This window comes from Bos grunniens, chromosome 2 (genome assembly GCF_055505025.1).
Source record: "Bos grunniens cultivar Pamir isolate PY7600 chromosome 2, Bosgru_T2T1.0, whole genome shotgun sequence".
Lineage (NCBI taxonomy): Eukaryota > Metazoa > Chordata > Mammalia > Artiodactyla > Bovidae > Bos > Bos grunniens.
Genome location: NC_141166.1, coordinates 43,393,539 through 43,414,440, shown reverse-complemented (window position 1 = coordinate 43,414,440; position 20,902 = coordinate 43,393,539). Strand labels below are relative to the sequence as shown.

Here is a 20,902-nt window from a genome sequence, read left to right as displayed (position 1 = left end):
ACAGTCCATGGGGTTGCAAAGAATCAGACACAACTGAGTGACTAATATTTCACTTTTGCTTTCTTTTCAAGGAATTTGTACACAGAATATTTAGAAAAATCTTACAATTCAATAATAAATATACAAATAACTAGGCATTTCCTCAAAGAAGATACACAAATGTCTTACAGTCATGTGCAAAGATGCTCACCATCATTTATCATTAGGGAAATGAAAATCATTAGTTTTTAGGTATACACAAACAAAAACTTCAATACCCACTATGATGGCTAATTTTTGTTTAAAGAAAAGCAACGAGTGTTGGCAAGGATTTGGAGAATTTGGAACCTTCAGATATTACTGATGGGAATCCAAAATTGTGCAGATATTTTAGAAATACTATATCTGTCCTCAAAATGTTAAGCATTTAGTTACTATCTGACCCAGCAATTCCACTCCTCAGTATATACCTGAGAGAAATGAAACATATTGGCATACACAAGAACTTCTCATTCTTAGCTTTATATCAGAGTTGAACACTATTTCAAATGGTCACAGCAACATAATTCATAATCATAAGCAAGTGTGGAAACAACTGAAATCAATTCAGTTCAATCACTCCATGTGTCTGACTCTTTGCCACCCCATGGACTGCAGCATGCCAGGCTTCCCTGTCCATCACCAATTCCTAGAGCTTGTTCAAACTCATGTCCATCCAGTTGGTGATGCCATCCAACCATCTCATCTTCTGTCATCCCCTACTTCTCCTGCCTTCAATCTTTCCTAGAATCAGCATCTTTTCCAATGAGTCAGTTCTTTGCATCAGGTGGCCAAAGTACTGGAGCTTCAGCTTCAGCATCAGTCCTTCCAATTAATATTCAGGACTGATTTCCTTTAGGATGGGCTGGTTTGATCTCCTTGTAGTCCGAGGGACTCTCAAGAGTCTTTTCCAACACCACAGTTCAAAAGCATCAATTCTTCGGCCCTCAGCTTTCTTTATAGTCCAGCTCTCACTACTGGAAGAACCATAGCTTTGACTATATGAACCTTTCTTGGCAAAGTAATGTGTCTACTTTTGAATATGCTGTCTAGGTTGGTCATAGCTTTTCTTCCAAGGAGCAAGCGTCTTTTAATTTCATGGCTGCAGTCACCATCTACAGTGAGTTTGGAGCCAGAAAAAATAAAGTCTCTCACTGTTTCTATTGTTTCCTCATCTATTTGCTCTGAAGTGATGGGACTGGATACCATGATCTTAGTTTTGTGAATGTTGAGTTTTAAGCTAGCTTTTTCACTCTCCTCTTTCACCATCATCAAGAGTCTCTTTAGTTCTTCTTTGCTTTCTGCCATAAGGGTGGTGTCATCTGCATATCTGAGGTTATTGCTATTTTCCCCAGCAATCTTGATTCCAGCTTGTGCTTCATCCAGACCAGAATTTTGCATGATTTACTCTGCATATAAGTTAAATAAGCAGGGTGACAATATACAGACTTGACGTACTCCTTTCCCGATATGGAACCAATCTGTTATTCCATGTCCAGTTCTAGCTGTTGCTTCTTCACCTGCATACAGATTTCTCAGGAGGCAGGTAAGGTGGTCTGGTATTCCCATCTCTTTAAGAATTTTCCACAGTTTGTTGTGATCCACACAGTCAAAGGCTTTGGCGTAGCCAATAAAACATATGTTTTTCTGGAACTCTCTTGCTTTTTTGATGATCCAACAGGTGTTGGCAATGTGATCTCTGGTTTCTCTGCCTTTTCTAAATCCACCTTGAACATCTGAAAGTTCATGGTTCACATACTGTTGAAGACTGGCTTGGAGAATTTTGAGCATTGCTTTGCTAGCATGAGAGATGAGTGCAACTCAAATGCCCATCGAGTAATGAATGAGTAAACAGAATGTGCTACATACATACAGTGGAATATTACTTAACCAAAAAAAGGGAATGAAATATTGATACATGCCGCAACATGAGAGGGTCTTAAGGACATCATGATAAATGATAGAAGCCACATATCTTATGATAATGTTTATAAAAAATTGTTCAGAACTGGTAAATCCTTAGTGACAGACAGTAGCTTAATGATTGCAATGGGCAAACAGGAACGATGCACTATTCTGGCTAATGAGTATGAGGTTATTTTGTGGAATTTTGAAATTACTCTAAAATTAGATATTGGCGATGGTTGCAAAACTCTGTGAATAAGTTTAAAAGGACTGGATTGTACTATTTTCAAAGGGTGAATTTAATGTTATGTATGTCATATCTTAATAAAGCTTTTATAAAGAAAAAATAAGTGAAAGTGAAAGTGTTAGTTACTTAGTCGTTTCTGACTCTTTGTGACCCCATGTACTATAACCTACCAGGCTCCTTGGTCCATGGGATTCTCCAGGCAAAAGTACTGGAGTGGGTTGCCATTTCCTTCTCCAGGGGATCTTCCCAACCTAGGGATCCAACCCTGGTCTCCCACATGGCAGGCAGATTTTTTATCTTGGCTCTGAAAACTCCATTTGCTTGCTGCTTTTGCTGCTGCCTTTGCTGCTGCCTTTGCTGCTGCTGCTGCTAAGTCACTTCAGTCGTGTCTGACTCTATGCAACCCCATAGACGGCAGCCCACCAGGCTCCCCTGTCCCTGGGATTCTCCAGGCAAGAACACTGGAGTGGGTTGCCATTTCCTTCTCCAATGCATTAAAGTGAAAAGTGAAAGTGAAATCGCTCAGTCGTGTCTGACTCCTTGCAAACCCATGGACTGCAGCCTATGAGGCTCCTCCACCCATGGGATTTCCCAGGCAAGAGTACTGCAGTGGGTTGCCATTGCCTTCTCCAAGTCAAGTCTTTAGAAGACTGTAATTGCAGCCCAAAGGTCCATCTAGTCAAGGCTATGGTTTTCCCAGTGGTCATGTATGGATGTGAGAGTTGGACTATGAAGAAAGCTGAACACCAAAGAATTGATGCTTTTGAACTGTGGTGTTGGAGAAGACTCTTGAGAGTCCCTTGGACTGCAAGGAGATCCAACCAGTCCATTCTGAAGGACATCAGTCCTGGGTGTTCTTTGGAAGGAATGATACTAAAGCTGAAACTCCAATACTTTGGCCACCTCATGCGAAGAGTTGACTCATTGGAAAAGACACTGATGCTGGGAGAGATTGGGGGCAGGAGGAGAAGGGGACGACAGAAGATGAGATGGCTGGATGGCATCACTGACTCGATAGACATGAGGGAGGCCTGGTGTGCTGCGATTCATGGGGTCACAAAGAGTCGGACATGACTGAGTGACTGAACTGAACTGAACTGAATTGCAGCCCTGCTGACACCTAAGTTCTACCTCAATGAGAGATTCTACCCCAGAACCACCCAGCCAAGTCAATTCTAAGTCTCTCACAGACACTGTGGGAGATACACAGATAACACCACCCTTTTGGTAGAAAGCTAAGAAGAACTAAAGAGCCTCTTGATGAAAGTGAAAGAGGAGAGTAAAAAGATAAGCTTAAAACTCAACATTCAGAAAACTAAGATCATGGCATCCAGTGCCATCTCTTCATGGCCAATAGATAGAGAAACAATGGAAACAGTGAGAGACTTTTTATTTTTTAGGCTCCAAAAGCACTGCAAATGGTGAATACAGCCATGAAATTAAAGGACACTTACTCCTTGGAAGAAAAGCTATGACAAACCTAGACAGTATATTAAAAAGCAGAGACATTACTTTGCCAACAAAGGTATGTCTAGTCAAAGTTATGTTTTTTCCAGTAGTCATGTGTTGATGTGAGAGTTGGACTGTGAAGAAAGCTGAGTGCTGAAGAGTTGATGGTTTTGAACTGTGGTGTTGCAGAAGACTTTTGAGAGTCCCTTGGACTGCAAGGAGATCCAACCAGTCAATTGAAGGAAATCAATTAAAGGAATTAAAGGAAATTAAATTAAAGTCAATTAAAGGAAATCAGTCCTGAATATTCATTGGAAGGACTGATGCTGAAGCTCAAACTCCAGTACTTGGTCAGCTGATGTGATGAACTGACTCACTGGAAAAGACCCTGATAATGGGAAAGATTAAGGCAGGAGAAGGGGATGACAGAGGATGAGATGGTTGGATGGCATCACTAACTCAATGGATATGAGTTTGAGTCAGCTCTGGGAGTTGGTGATAGACAGGGAAGCCTAGCGTACTGCAGTCCATGGAGTCGCAAAGAGTCAGACATGACTGAGTGACTGAACTGAAGTGAACTGAATTTTGAATTTATTGCAGATCATTAGGAAACTAATATAATGTCATTCAGCTTATTTCTTCATTAACATTCACTAAATTAATCCTGTGTATTGTGTGCTTAATATAGAGAGGACTAGATACAGCCTCCACCTTTATAGAGCTCCCTCTTGTGATAGATGAGAAAGTTAATGATTTTGACATAAATGCAGCCATCAAATGTCTTGATATGGGCTCTAGTCATATCAAATGATGATATGATATATTTTATTAAATTTTCTACTCAAGTGTTTTGTAACCTCCCCAATCCAGTGTCATTTCAATGTAAACATATATCAAGCACTTCATAATAAGGTGAAGGTTTGAAAACTTTTAGAACCATTCATCTTTTAAGATTTGGTGCCTTCAACTAAAATGTGTCCTTTAACTTTTTGGATTTTTTTTTCCTTTCTTCATGAAGAGGAGAAAGCAAATAAATGTTTAAAAATTTAGTGCAGATCAAATCCTTCACCAAACTCTCAACCCCTAAGTTTGAGGTATTGGTTTTCAATCTAAAAATGAAATACATTAAAAAAAAAAAAATCAAGTCACAGTGACATACTGCTTGATTTGTGCCTGTATGTCCTGTTTTCTTCCAAATGTTAACCTTATTCCTTTATGTCCAACCTTTTAACTCATCTATTGTGTTTTTTTGATTGAAATTGCATCTTTAGACCCATGAACGTTCCATGTGATCATTCACTGAAACTCAAGTCCTTAACATGTGCTATCTGTGGCTGGGATCCTGAAGAGCGGTGTGTCTGCAAAATTACTCTGTTAGAGTTCAGTTCCAAAGCCTAACAGAGAACTAACGTCTTACTTAAATGAAACCCTAAAGTGGGCTGGCTTTCTAGAATCTATTCTCTCCTCAATGTAACATCCAACTCAATGTTGCCACCGTCCTGGAGTGCAGGACCTCTCTCACCCTCTTCCTTCTTTGTAGTAGAAGACTGCTTACCATTTTAGAAGTTAAATGGTTAATTTTAGTTTCTCTGCGCTGAAGAGCATCCTCAGAATGAAAGTCTTAAGACAAGTGAGAACTCCAGATTTCTTATCCTGCACTTTTCCTGCTATACTTTTGATAGAAGTGACCTTCCTAGGCAACTGTTTTTTTCATGGATTTTGCTTTTTATTTTGTGCCACTGAGGTGGGTACAAGCAAGTACAGTACATTAAAGCTAATACATCACCCCCTGTCAGTGGCACCTTCCCTTTGGTACCCCTTTTCCTTGCTGATTTAAAACACTCAGTCCCCAGTGCTTATGGTTGAGTAGCAGGAAGCTAAATGATGTATTCCAAAGCTCTTAACATACTGCCTGGTGTAAATGGTCCATGTGAGTATTTCAGAAACGAAACGGAAGAGAAAAGAACATTGAAAACACTGAAAAGATTAACACCTTTTTCCAGCCTTCAAAGAAATCAGAGTGCACTGTATATATCCAGAATAAAACCATTTATTCTCTCCCGTTGAGACTTTTTATTCAGATTTTCAATTCTATGTGCATAGCATCCACATACTTATGGTTTGTTTCACTACAGAATTCCACGGAGGAATTAGAAGATGGAGAAGTTATGAATGGTATGCAGACAGAACTACTGACATCACCAAAAACTATGGATGTGTTGAGGTATTCTATTTATGTGAATAAGAATATTTTATTTCAATTGAATGTTTTTTTAACTTATAGTTGTTTTATTTTATAGAAAAGATCAAGATAAGAATACTTGAGTGAAACCTGATTCTAAAATTAATTGCTAAATTACTTTTCTTTTTTTACATGAGAAATTCCTGACAAACATGTACAAATGAGCCTCAATCCTTCCAACCTTTTTCTGCAACCTAGATTTCTTAATTGTTTTTTTCTTCTGTTTGAGCTACAGCTTAAAGTGAACATTTCAGAATTCATTGTGGTGTGGTGTTCTACTTTGACATTAGCTCTTTGAATACTACTTTGCACTGCATTTTAACAATCTTGCAATATTTACTCTATGTATATAAAATGAACCTAGCCTATCAACCCAGATTTTTATGTTTTTAATGTAAGTAATTTGTATACAAAATCAGTTGTTCTCATGGTTATGGGCACTTGCTTTGCTCTGTGATAATTTTTAGCTCATCCCTAGCTACTGCTTGGGTTCAAGTCCCAGCTCTGCAGCTTATTAATTCTAGGAGCTTAGGCAAGTTGCTCGTCAATCTTTGCCTTAGTTTCTGTTACATAAAATGGAAATAAAAATAAAATAAAAAGGAAATAAAACTCCTTCAGAGTTAACTGTTAACTAACTGTTACCTAAAGACAAAGTTAGTTAATAAAGTGCTGTGAACAGTGCCTGAGGCAGAGTAAGCCCTGTTGCTGTCGTTACCAATTTCAACATCATCATCATCTCTGTTTTCATCACTGTCATCATCATTTTTAAAGTTGCTTCAAAATTTGCATGAAAATTTTGTGTCTAATAGACTGTTGGCTTTAACACTGGAAAGTGATGCTTCTGAGATTGGTGGTCATTCATTCATTCATTTAGTCCACATACTTCTTTCATTCAATCCAGTTAGTTATAAATGCCAAGCATGTTACCTGGAATTAATGTAAGAAAAAAAAATGTGTGATCATCTTTTATCCCACTGCTTTACTGTGTAGATTTTCCTCAAGCTTATAATTTATGGCCATATGACAGTTACTCTTTATTTAGATTGTGTTTCTTTGATTAATGAGTTGCACAATATTAAAAACTTGATGCAGGAAATCTCTAGGGCCCTGTGTTTTTAGAAGCTTGATAAGATTATTTTTGGAGGTAGACATAATGAATGCAATACTCTTATTCTGTTTGCCTTTAATTTCATTTTTCTTTACATGTTAGCTTTTTGGAAAGTTTGCTAAAGTCCCTACTAAGTATTTATAGAGTAAACAATTGTTTGCTTTACGGCTGCATGAAAAAATTAGCTAAGCTTTCTCTAGATACAAGGGATTCAGAGGAATGGAGTACAGGATTTTTTAAAAATAATATTTAGTTAAAATATGTATTTGATTATCCCAACGGACTTTTTGTATGAGTTTTATTATCACTTTTAGCAGGCTAAGGAATTGTAATTGAGAGCAATTAACTTCTAGAGACCCAATCTACACCCCCCACTCTTGTCTCCAAATCCTGACTCTAGTGTTACATGTTGTGTGTGCCTTCTCTGATTCCTGGGTGTTTTATTTCACTTTGCCTAACCAAGACTAGGAAACTTCATGTTGTGAGCACCAGTGTAGGAAAAGTCATCTGAAATTAAAGGCCAAGTTCAGAAAGTAGAGTGAGTGACTGAAGTCACTCAGTCGTGTCCGACTCTTTGCGACCCCATGGACTGTAGCCTGCCAGGCTCCTCTGTCCATGGGGTTTTCCAGGCAATAGTCCTGAAATGGATTGCCATTTCCTTCTCCAGGGGATCTTCCCAACCCAGGGATCGAACTCTGGTCTCCCACATTATAGACAGACGCTTTACCGTCTGAGCCACCAGGGAAGTTGAGTGAGTGCAGACTCCATTAAAGACTCTTGAATGGAGGGAGGATGAGAAGAAATGTGAAACTAAGGGAGGGGTCAGGAAGCTGGGGTGGGCAGGTGACTGCAGCAGGAAGCCTAGAGATTAAATTATAGGGGAGAATTCTTTATGTGTATAATGTATTTGTATAATGTTCTCTCTTTGTTTCTTTTATGCCAACAACTCTATTAGGAACTTATCTTAATTCCCTCATTGTTCAAATGAGGAAACATACTTTGGTACTTACCTTAAATGATTTACTCAGACACCTGCCTCAAAGCCAACAAAAGGATGCACTTTGTCTGTAATTTCATAAGTTAATATTTCCTCCCAAAACAAAGCATCTCCCTCTTCCTGCCCTCAGTTCTGTCTCTTCCTTACTTTAAACTAGTGGCCAATCACTGGATTGACTAATATTAAAGACACTGTGCATTTGTCTTCTGTGGAGAAGTTAGACTTACAGCCATTCATCTGCAGCCCCTGTTGTATTTTCTTTCTCAGGCTTCATGCCTTTCTTCTGGAAGGAACCAAGTGAAGCACTTTCCATCTAATTCTTGCCATAGCCATTCACAACAGGCTCATTTTAAGCCACTGATTCTGTACTTTCACTCATGAAAGTGAAAGTCGCTCAGTCAGGTCTGACTCTTTGCAGCCCCATGGACTGTCCATGTAATTCTCCAGGCCAGAATACTGGAGTGGGTAGCCTTTCCCTTCTCCAGGGGATCATCCCAACCCAGGGATCGAACCCAGGTCTCCTGCATTGCACGCGGATTCTTTACCAACTGAGCTATTAAGGAAGCACTAGGTAGCCACTGGTTCCAGTAACTATTCAAATAAATTTTGTCAGTCAGACCTTAGAACATGTAACTTGCTTAACACTATTCGACCTAATGCTTGATGACTATCTGCATTTGTGTTGGTAGATCTTAGAAAGTCCTATAGTTAGCTATTTTGAGTTTAGTGAAAGTTTCCAACTTTTCTCTTTGTAACTGAAATATTTTTTTTCCTTTGCCCTAGAGTTCATTTTTTGTCTCTTTTTCATAAGTCCTGCCGATCTCTTTTTTCTTTCCACTGCTCAAATAGCCTTCTCACCTCATTCTCTACATTTTCTATTTTCAGTCCACCTCCAAAACATAAGTAAATGTGTATATACCCTGCTCACTCATCCTTGAACTCTTTTCTGCTTTAACAAATAACTTTAATAGCATATTTTCACATCTTAGTAAAATCTCATTTTATGAGATGTGTATTCAGGTAACTGTGTCTAGCCCTCCTTGCTTTGTTTATCTTCCATGAGGGTCTTTATACAGAGATTTCCATAGAACACCACTGAGTATAAATAACACTGAGTGGTTTTATTTTTCCCCTTTTAAAATAAACTTAAAACATAGACTTGTCTATGATGTTTCCTTTTTCATATGGCTTTCCTTACCATCTTGAAATAAATAATGGATAGCAATTTATAAAGATCTGGTAAACATAGTCTGTAAAACTTGTAATGGTTGTCTATAGCACTAATAGATCTAATTCTCTAAGTATCTACATATTACAATCAACAAAATTGAAAGTCTTTTATGCTCCTTTTTTTGGGATAGTAATATTTTTGTGATAGTAATTTAACATGTGTCAAATATTATGCCAGCCAAAATAATTGTGACTGTCACATATAAAGAGAGCATAAATGTTTATTCTGAAATACTGAAAAAGAGAATCTTACAAAGTTGAAATGAACCTTAATACTGCATCCCCCAAAAAAGTTTTAGTGTTTTGAAATAAGATTGATTACTTTAACAAATTATAGAATTTGCTTTTAAGTGAATGTAAAAATGCAAGGTTGATGATTACTAAAGAGTAGGTATCTGTCTGATACATAGAATTTATTATGTCTTACTCATTGGAAAAGATTCTGCTGCTGGGAGGGATTGAGGGCAGGAAGAGAAGGGGATGACAGAGGATGAGATGGCTGGATGGCATCACTGACTCGATGGACGTGAGTCTGGGTGAACTCTGGGAGTTGGTGACGGACAGGGAGGCCTGGCATGCTGTGATTCATGGGGTCTTATAAGTCGGACACGACTGAGCGACTGAACTGAACTGAACAGGAGAGGTTATGAGTGGGATAAAGAAATAGTTGCAAACTAGAAAAAAAGAATCCATAAAGCCATCCTAATTTTTTTAAGCTGAAATCTTATTGTCTAGACTAAACATTTATATTCCAAAACCCTCTGTATAAAACATATGAATGCTATCTATCAGCATGTGGATATTTAATGCACTTATTAAGAAAGATTTGTATTATGTTCTAGGTACAAAACTGTAAAAATATATTATAAAAGGTAAAGATAATAAAGTTTCAATGGTTAAACAATGTTGTAGTCTGTTTTTAAAAGTCTTTGCAACATTATAGTAACCCTAGAATGTGAATGCTTTGGTTTTAGTGTTTCTCACATACCTAAAAATGTACTATAAATCTGTTATTATATAAAAGTTATTTCTTTATGGTCCATTGAAAGGTACAGAACCTTCTCTTCCCACCAGACATTTTATATTCAGGACCTATAATGCATACTTATATACATTCATATAAATAGTATTTCATATACATATTTTTCATATGAAATATATACATATACTCACACAGGAAGTATAGAGAAGAATATATTTTATTCCATGATACTAGCACTGTAAGATTTATTTTTTTTCCTAACTTTTATTCTAGGGTTCTGTTATAACCTGCTTGACTGAACAAATTTTAAATATATCAGCAATATCTGAGCAAAACTCATTTGAAATTTATTATCAATTTTGAAATTCCATCATATTCCATAAATGTTGGAAGCTAACAGGCTCTTTTTTGCAGTTCTTAATGATAATAGGTTTGCAATGAAAACACATTAAAAATAAGCCTAATCCACTGATGAGAATATATTTAATGTATTTATTTTAGATTGCTGATAATTTAGGGAGTACTTCATGCAGAGTGAATTCATCAGGCACTTTGCGTTCTTAATGCTGTTCTCAACTTTCCAGCAAGGAGCCAAAATTTCCCCGTTTCAATTTGGAGCAGAAAAGTATTTGTAGCAGCTGTAGCTCTTAATTTGACATCTAGTTTCAGGTCATTTTCATGTAAATAGGAAACAATAGACACCTACTTACAATTTCCATAATGGGGATGTTTGCTTCAACTTATCATTTTTCCTCTGGCAATTTTATTTTCTCTCTCTGGGATTACAGGAGCCAATAATTGTTCACGGTTATTATTTTTCATCTTTATAAACACTTGTTAGTTCCACTTTCTATTACTCAAAAGCTCACAACGCCTTGTATATTTCAGTCATATACACTGTCCATTAATGTTTCTGGCTCATCCTTTCCTTAATCTGGAGTAGGTTAGGCAGGTCAGGCTTTCTATTTCTTTCTGTAATACATTTTCTCCAGGCTTTGCAACTTCTTTTTGTACCTCTAAAAAAAAAAAGTAGAAGGTGAAAATTTGGAATTGTTCTATTGAATACAACTGATGCCTTATTGAAAGGCTAGTTCAAGTTTTGATGTATAAAGCTTTGAACATGCCAATATGTATTACCAACTGTGGCTTCACAGTTGTTTAAAATGTAATTTTGTGCTTTTTCTAATAAATACATATTTTATTTCATTTTTCCTCTGTTCTGTAGGAAAAGCCATACTTTATATTTAGACATAGATATGCTTGATTCCATGTATTTTATCCTCTATACAGTAATTTTCAAGTGTGTCTCAATAGGGAGAAATTTCATTTTTTGTGTACATCTTTTAAAATATGTTGATTTATGCAGATTAAGTTAAGTAGGAAGTTATTTTTGTAGGTAGTCATTTCCATTTGTTCCTCTTCTAGGAGAAAAAATAAGAAATCAGATAGCCTTTTAAGCATTTTATTTCCTGGATCTTCTGAACATTCCAGCAAATCATGTACTCCTTTGATTTCATCTCTGCTGTTAAATTTACAGTAGTTGTTAAAATCCAAAGTTTTTTTTGGTTTTCTTTTTAATATGCCACATCTGTTGTTTTGTTTTTGTTTTGGCAAAGACTCATTTGTACTCTCTTTTTCTTTTTTTCTGTCCCAGTGATATGACAAGAACGGTGGAGATTTCTGGGGAAGGAGGCCCCTTGGGAATACATGTAGTGCCTTTCTTTTCATCTCTGAGTGGAAGGTAAGATGTTTTCCTTATATCAGAAGCTCATGCTAATGAAAAACTTGACTTGAGCTCATTTTCCCAAACATTTTTTAGAAGAGGATTAAGTGTATGTCTCTGTTATTTAGATGGACACCTCAGTACATGCTTCTATTGGCCACTTATTTGTTAGAAACAAAATAATATCACTTACTTCTAGGATACAATGGAAAAGAAATCATATTTTCTGTATTTACAATTAAGTAAGAAGTACTTTCTTAAAGTATTCTTATCAGTAACACATATAAACAGAAATCGTGGAAAGACTTTAACATGTGGTTAGATAAATACAGCAACTGAATTTTTAATGTTCAAAAATGCACTTAAAAGAAATATAATAATTCCAAATTGGTATTTCTTGATCTTCTTCATGTTTATGGAACTTCTAATAATAAATATTTTAATATTCTAAATATATATCAGAAATTCAATATATTCTGATTAGCTAAGTAGCAAAATGCCTTTATTCTGTTTATTTTGTTCCAAAATATAATGTAATCAATCAAAAATAATTTGATACATCCTTTTGAAATTTTAAAGACAAATTTATAAATTCATGCTAGTAAGTGGTAATATTATTGTGTCACCGTTTCTTGAAATTCATGTCTACTTAACTGGATGTACGGAGAAGGAAATGGCAACCCACTCCATTATTCTTGCCTGAAGAATTCCATGGACAGAGGAGCCTGGCAGACTACAGTCCATGGGGTCACAGAGTCGGACACGACTGAATGACTATCACTCACTCCTCGCTAACTGGATGTAAAACTTGTTTTACTGAGGAGAATTAAAATGTGTGCCTGAGAGTTAACGTTAGTACCATTTTAACGACCTTATGAAACTAGTATTAGATATTATATTAGTTTTCAAGAGGATGGCTACCTTGAGGACTAGATTGACACTGACAAAGGCTGTCAAAAACTTGAAGAAAATCAGTTTCTCCCTGTTTGACATTATTTAAATTATTTTGTTAAATTTATTTTCTTAAATGTATCATTAAAAAGGCAAAGCACCTGATTTTAGTTTAAGTGTTCGAAGACCAGAAAAGTCAGTTGATTTTCCTCAAGGTCATACAAAATCCAAAATCTCCTGACTTGTCCTCACTCCATTGTTCTTTCTAGAATAAAACTTTCCCCAAAGGTTATATGTACTAATTTACTGGTTCTGAATATTTATTCAATTTGGTCTGCCATATAGTGGCATGAGCAGATTTAGTCATGATATTTTGGTTGGCATCATTTTCAGCAGGTAGCCATCTGCTACCTGTAATTGCAAAGTCATCACCTTTTTTAGCAAATAACATCTGATGCCAAGCTCTTGCTGGAATGAATGTCCCCTAAAAAGAAATGAACTGAAAAGCTAGTGGCTCTTATTATCTCATTTCCTGTATGTGTTAATAAGCGTGTTTATAAATGTTATGGGTTATGGCACAGGACAAGCTGAGGTTGTTTTTGATAGACAGAGCAAGTATTTACCCAGTTGTCACAAGAAATTCTAATGGCTTTTGGCAGAAGTGTACTGATAGAGCTTTGTGAAATACCAGCGTGGCTAAATTACTAGGCCCTTTAGCTTAATGAGGCCGGAATAGAACACAAGATCATCCCAATTTTCAAACCATGAAGAAATATATAACATGACAGTCACCCTACTTCAATTTCAGTCGTTCAGAAAACAAGTTGACCCTCTAGACTAGAAATCACCTTCTCTCACTTCAAATAAGGAAAACACTACAGTGTATTGATTTGCTCCCTGCTCCTTCCTGGTCCTGATTTCTAGCATAAGCCTTGTAGAACAGGAAGAAGAATATTCGACTTGGACTTGAAACAATTGGATTTGGATCTCAGTGTTCTCTTTTGAATAACCTTGGGCAAGTCCCCTAAACTTGCCTCTTGTGAATATTTACTTCACATCAAGATTGTGGGGATTAAATGGCATTAAAAATATTAATACTCCTTGTAAAACATACAATCTATGAATGTGTAAATTATTAGGATTATTACTGTTTTGTCTAAAACAGAACAGCCTGGTGCAGAAATGAACTTTTATAAGTTCATGGTCAACTTTTCAGTAACTTTGTGAAATGATTGTATATATATATATTTTTTTTTTTTTTTGCTATCCACCAGTATTACAGAAAGGAAATTTAATTAAAAAACATAAAAAAATAATATGGAAGTGGAGACATGAGCCAATAAAAGTTAAGAAGTAATGAGTACAGGCTGAAACAGCACACTTAACTCAACCCATGTGTCTAGAAGCAACTGCATATAGAGCGTGTCAGACAAGTGTCTGACTTCATCATGCCATATGGTCACCCTGTGTGAGCACAGAGGGTGGGGGGAGTTAAGGTCATAGTGGTAACTTAGTTCTTAATTTCCTTCCATTTATTGGTTTATGTCATTATTTTAAATTAGAATTTACATTTAATTATTTACTAAGACTACTGTAATTGGCTTTGCCTTTAATTTCTTTTTTATTTTTTTTCTTTTACAAAAATAGAGCCACACCTGTTTTAGAATAAGATCCCTAATCAAAGTTAGAACACCCTGAGTATAACACACTGACTGTTATACTAGACAAGGCCTCGTTGGATTCATTGGGATACAGAATGCTGCTTAAATGGAGAAAAATTGGCTTGCGCAATAAAAACAAAAAAATGTAAAAGAAAAAACACCGAGAGTCCCTGCAAGTAAAAAGCAACTTGATTTCATTAAAAAAAGAAATATATATATATAGTTTTATTTTAGAATTTAAAGCATGAAATCTAATTGTCAGTACATAAAGATAGCATAGTATACCTGCTTCACAGTAAAAAGAGCTAAATATGAAACAGAAGAAGGAAGGAATGGATGAAGAGGGACTTATAATGTGAGGAGAAGATATGCTCAGGTAAAAAGTCTCAGCTGGTGAGCGATCAAGGCGGTGTGATACTGTGGGGAGAAAGGAGGAGGCAAGCAGTGGGCGGGTTTGTGCCTACATGATCATTAGAAGCACAAGAAGCAATTGTTACACTTCTCATTCTGCTGGGCTGTGGACTTCAACCTCCTTATCAGTGGTCCTTAATGCAAATTAGTTCATTTCAGCCTGTAACTCTTCCGCAGTGTTAATTTTGAAGTCTCAAAGGGCCTTGGTCCCAAAGGAGATAGCGCCCCACAGCCCACCCATCAGGGACAAAGAGGAAAAAGAGAGCCTCTCTTCTGTGCCTTTTCATACTGGTCTGGATGAAATCAAACTGGAGGGAATCCACCCCTTCCATCGAATAAAGAAGGCAGGAGTGGTTCGTTGCCAGGGACCAAACTAATAAAATCAGCCAGTTTTACATTTTACCAAAATTACCTCTGACACATGGGTTTTACAGTTGGGCTTATTCTGTCAATAAATTTTTCATGGAAAGTTAGGTTATTTAGATGAGTGAGGTTCACATAGCATACTCCAGCTGTAATATGCCAGCTAAATTGCAACCCAGTGGCCTGAAAGAATTAATTCATCTCCCAAAATGTGAAATTAAATCCTAGGGAGCAACATTACATGACTGATGATGTACTGAATTAAATTAAAGGAAGACTTGAATGCTTGTTAAAAAAATATCGCTTACATAAACTAGTTTATAACCACATGTGAGCCTCCTAATGGATCGTGTTATTGTGAATCCACCATAACAAAAATCCAGAATGTGAACTATTAGGGAGTTGTTTAATTTAGGAGAGAAACACTATTTTGTTCTATTTCTTTCTCCCCCCCACCCCTTTTTTTTTTTTTTGACATGTCAAATAGTTCAATTCTTAATATTATGTTATGAGATTAAGGTGGGATTAGTACCTTACAAATATTAATTTAAATCTCATATTCTTTATCACATAGTAGTGTTGTCCCCTATTCTCCTCCACACAGAATATGACTAGCTCACTAACCTACTAGAATTCGGAAATGAAGCGCCAGTACACGCTTGGCTTGTGACCCAGAGCCTTCCCCTCAGTAGGAGATGGCGTGACTATTTGCTCTCTCATGTATCAGCCCACAGTGTTCATTTAACTGTTTTGCAGTAGAAATCTAAACAGCCCTGCATTTGCCTCTCCTCTGGCCTTCTTGAGATGATTCAGGCTCATCAGATGAACTGAATTCCTGAAGGCAGAGGCCCCACCCTTTGGCAACTCCAAACAGGAAGATGGTTTCCTCCTCCATTTTCATTAAAGACTCCTCTTTTTCCATGGCGGACCTGACTATTCACACATAAAATGTGCTCATGTTTTATTTAGATTTGACTTAATGCAAAGGGAATACGTAATAGCACGTAAGACACGTGTATGGAAGAGTATGACTAGGTAAACAAGAGGATGAGGGAAGAAGAGGCTGGGGGTTTGCTATATCTAGCAGACTCCTCATGGAAGATGTTATCTGTCTTGTCCTGAGAAACCTGGGACCCTTACATGCCACAAGGAACAGGGAAATCCCTCACATGAGAAATGGCTAAAATATACACAAGTTTGGTTTCTTTTAGTTTTCTTTTCTTTTTTTTTTTAATACAGGGATTTTTTTTTATTTTATTTTATTTTTAAACTTTACATAATTGTATTAGTTTTGCCAAATATCAAAATCAGTTCAAATACTACCAGTATGTAATAGGTGCATCCAGGTACACACATATACACACAAAATTCTTTCTTGTTATTGCTGTAGTTTTCTTTTCTCCTGTTCTTTTTCTCCAACTCCCTTTTCCTTCCTCCTATTTTAAGTCACAGCTGTGAGGCACCAATAGGCATGGGATATCCTCTCTGAATGCAGATTCTTCTTGGTTGAAATTTTAGACAACTCTATCCAAACTCCTGCTTTCATCTGGCCACTGTCTCAGAAGTGTGGACTACTCCAGCCTCATCAGATAAGTCCATCAGCTAGCATTCAAGGCCCCTCCACGTGGCACTGGCCTCCCCATCCAGCATGAGCTCCCATCCTGCTTCACTTACACAGACACACCCGGTCACCCCATCTCCATGTGTTCTCTGTCTCCTCTGATCCAAATCCCATTCATTCTCCTGATCCAGTTTATATCCTACTTTCCTCCCAAATTCTTCTATGAAGACTCGGCCTATGATAACTCCAGATTTTTTTGGTTTTTTTTTTTAATTTCCCCTGCACTCCAGGCCAGTACTGAGCTGTCGTCCTGGTCCTATAGCCCTGTTTCATATCCCTCCATCCAAAGTGAGTAGAGAACACTCAATACACACTTAATTCAGTGACTCGAACACATGGGACCAAACTTTTTTCTAAATTGAGTAATGTGGTCTGTGCTAAATGTTTTCTTCTCAAAATGCATATAATTAAAAGAGGTAGGAAGATTGCAAAAAGACTATTGTGAAACCTAATCCTCTCCTGTTATCAAATGTCAAGTGCTCCCTCGACACCAACTCAAACTTACTTATTACAGTCAGCCCTTCTGTGATGCCCTCTCTAAACCACGAATCCCGTGTGTCCTCAACTCCACTAAGCGACACTAGCCTTTTCTAAGTTTAGTAAAAGCATGAGGAATGGATCTGTTGATCAATGTGCTCTGGGTTGGTGTTTATGTATATTTGTCTTAGGGGGTAGTTTCTTCTTTTAGTGAGCTGTGAGGGTAGGTGTGTTTTTCTGATTTTGTTTTGTGTTTTACTAAAGATTTAAATAGCAAACAGTTGCCTGGATGTAAAGCATAATTTCTTTCATAAGGAGGAGTTAGTACTCACTTCTGAACAGTTGCAAGTGGAGAAACAACTTGCATATTATTATTCAGTCATTCTCTTCGATCTAAATGTTGCATTCAGGATTCTAGGACTCTTCATTCGTGGCATTGAAGAAAACAGCAGGTCCAAACGGGAGGGACTGTTTCACGAAAATGAATGTATTGTAAAAATCAACAACGTGGACCTCGTAGACAAAACCTTTGCTCAGTAAGCATTTTTTTTCTTTTTTTTACTTTATTGCTTCCTAAAATGCTTATTATAATCATTACTGTACTCATTATGATCAAAACTGTAGGTATAATTTCTGGTTAGTTTCCTTTGACTCCAGAACATCCATTTTCAAATGCATCCTGTGTTTGAGCATACTCAGGAGTGGCCTGCACAAGTCCCTGACAGCCCGGAGAAAGACAAAGTATAGAACGAAGCAAGCCTTCTGCCTAGCTGTCTTTTCTGTGACATCGATAGACCGGCTTGTTTTTCTTGGGATACGGGTCAGTTAGACTGGTATTTAATGACTCTTTTCACAGACTGTTAGTTCGGCTTATTAATTAACTTCCTTGGTGTCAGCAGTCTTCCTTAAACTAAATATCTGTGAGAGATGTTTATGAGGACTCACCGAGTAATAGAAACAAATGAAAAAAAAATGTAAAATACTCTCCCTCAAGAAATTATTTCTCTGCATGTGAAATGTTATAGGAATAGGTCTTTATACCTAAGAATTAGACTATGCAGCAGTGTACATACTTTTTAAAATGTATATTGGCATTGCAATGGAATAAGGGACTAATTACTAATACCCTTTAGTAATAATCATCGAACTCTACTGTTTCAAACAAAAACAACTCTGCCTTCTCTGTGACCATTAGTTGCCAATATTATGTTGGGTAGAAAGGGTGAGTAGTTGTGGACGGAGTGGCAGTGGGCACTAGCTGCTTCAGTGTAGGAAAAAATGAAGCCTCTAGAGACTATTTCTTAAAATAATGAATAGGCAAAATTATAATTATTATCAATAATGATATTATTTTTATATGTCACTGTGCTTTTTACCAAGACTTAATAGTAATGCAAGGCAGACATTACTCCCTGTATTACTGAGGTGGAAATCAAGGCTTATAAAATTTCGATATGGACTAGGAATTGAATCCTAGTCAAAAATCTACCAGAGGAGTTGGGCTGTCTGTATGAAGTCTTCTCCCTTCTCCACTAGCAATGTAAGCTCTTCATTAATAAGGTGAGGAGGAGCTTAGATAGCAGTTGGAATTGTGATTAATTTTTATTTGGTGTGGCTGCTAGTAACAAAGACCTGAACTAAAGGTATCTTAAACAAAATTTACCTTTTTTAAGGACAAGTAAGTGTGGAGGTGGAAGTCTAGACTTAGTTTGGAGGGCTCACCATCATCAGTGAATTAGGCATCTTCCGTCTTTCTGCTTGGCCATCCTTCTTATGTGGCTACTATCTTTAAGCTATCTCATGGTCACAAGGTAATTGCTTGAGTTCCCTCCATCACTTCTGAGTTTCAAGAAATAGGAAAGAGAAATAGAACAAAAAAGTTCCTGCCTCCCAACTGAGCCAGATTCCCTATTGCCCTTCATCTCATTGATAAGAAAGCTGGGAAAGATTGTTGTTTTACCTGGTCATAAGGTATAAGGAGGCATAGGAAGAAGGAAAGAAAAAGTAGTAGGAAATTTGAAGAAAAGCACAAAGTACTAAAACAAAGAAAGTAAAAAATGCAGGTACTCTTTAGTGAAATAAATAACAGAAAGTATGCATTTTGCGTTGACAGTCCACTGTGATATTTGGCACAATCAACATACCTACTAAATGTCACCATGGAGAACTGTCTGTGTCAAAATTGAGCTTCTTGAACACAACCCACGTTAGAAAAGACCTGTCCTACAGAATAAAGTCCTAAAAGGAAACCAAATATTAATCTGATGACCACTATCAAAGATTTTTTTTCTTTCCATTTAAAATTAGAGCTTTCTTTTATGTTGAGTTCAATAAACACTTCTGCATAGAATTTCGGATTTAGAAATGCTTAAAAGCTGTGGGTCGTTAGACCAGTTAATCTCTCTGAGCCTCAGTTTCTTCATTTTGCAAAATAAGACCTAAGTATACCTACCTAACTGGAGAAGGAAATGGCAACCCACTCTAGTGTTCTTGACTGGAGAATCCCAGGGACAGGGGAGCCTGGTGGGCTGCCGTCTATGGGGTCACACAGAGTCGGACACGACTGACACGACTTAGCAGCAGCAGCAGCAGCATACCTACCTAACATCGTTGTTTAAAAAAAAACTGAAAGAGAGCATCATGCAGGTTGCTAATGCACATATAGCCCAGTGCAGTGGCGCCTCATAAGCAGGGCATGCGTGGTAACTAGCACTTAGTTAGCAAAGTCATATTGGTAGTAACAGTGAGAGCACCTCCTGTGCGTATGCTCCTGGGCTGCTCCCATAGCTGTGACTCTGGGTGCTTTAGACAGCATGCTGGGACATAGGATCACTATACATTCACTGTCTTTCAAGGGCTCAGGACCTCTTCCGTCAGGCAATGAAATCTCCAAGTGTGCTCCTCCGCGTGCTTCCACCTCAGAACCGGGAACAGTATGAAAAAGCAGTCATTGGACCTCTAAGCATTTTTGGCAACAATGATCACGTGTTGAGAACAAAGGAGCCACCTCCTGTCCATGGAAAATCAGGAATAAAGACAATAAATCTCACAGGAACAAGCAGTCCTGAAGAAGATGCATCAACTTCTCTGCAACAGAGCAGGAGCCCCCGAGTACCAAGACTAGGTAGAAAACCATCCTCTCCCTCACTCTCCCCACTCATGGGGTTTGGCAGCAAGAAGAATGCAAAGAAAATTAAGATTGACCTAAAGAAAGGTAATTATTAAATTATGCTTAATAGCATTCTATTATTGTAACATGTAAAATTGGTTAAGAGAAATACATTAAGGCTAATTTTGTTAATTCTTTCATTTAATTGAATCAAAGAATAAATTGAAGTGTATACTGCAGTAACTTAAATTTCTTGAAATTGTAGTATTTCCTTTTTCTTTTTTTTTTTCTGGAGAGTATAGATTATTTGAAACAAGAAAGCGATAAAGACATGCTGGGAAATAAAACCATTACAGACTTGATAGGAGGAGAGTGATACTGTATCACAACTTAGACTAAATAGGCACTGAAATTCAGTCGTCTCTGTTTTGAGTGAGATTAGGCTTCCCTGATAGCTCAGTTGGTAAA

General features: G+C 37.2%; 1 protein-coding gene across 14 annotated transcripts in view; it reads left to right on the top strand.

The window, feature by feature from the left end:
• The window catches only part of PARD3B (par-3 family cell polarity regulator beta), a 1,159,019-nt gene that overhangs the window by 616,778 nt on the left and 521,339 nt on the right, over nt 1–20,902 (top strand). For 11 of the 14 annotated variants that reach the window (XM_086344421.1, XM_086344496.1, XM_086344464.1 and 8 more), the window contains 4 exons: nt 5,755–5,843; nt 11,833–11,919; nt 17,736–17,861; nt 20,181–20,539. In XM_086344421.1, coding sequence (XP_086200547.1) covers nt 5,755–5,843; nt 11,833–11,919; nt 17,736–17,861; nt 20,181–20,539 — 661 coding nt within the window. The remainder of the gene's footprint in view (nt 1–5,754; nt 5,844–11,832; nt 11,920–17,735; nt 17,862–20,180; nt 20,540–20,902) is intronic. The other 3 variants (XM_086344507.1, XM_086344462.1, XM_086344514.1) reach the window with 3 other exon arrangements.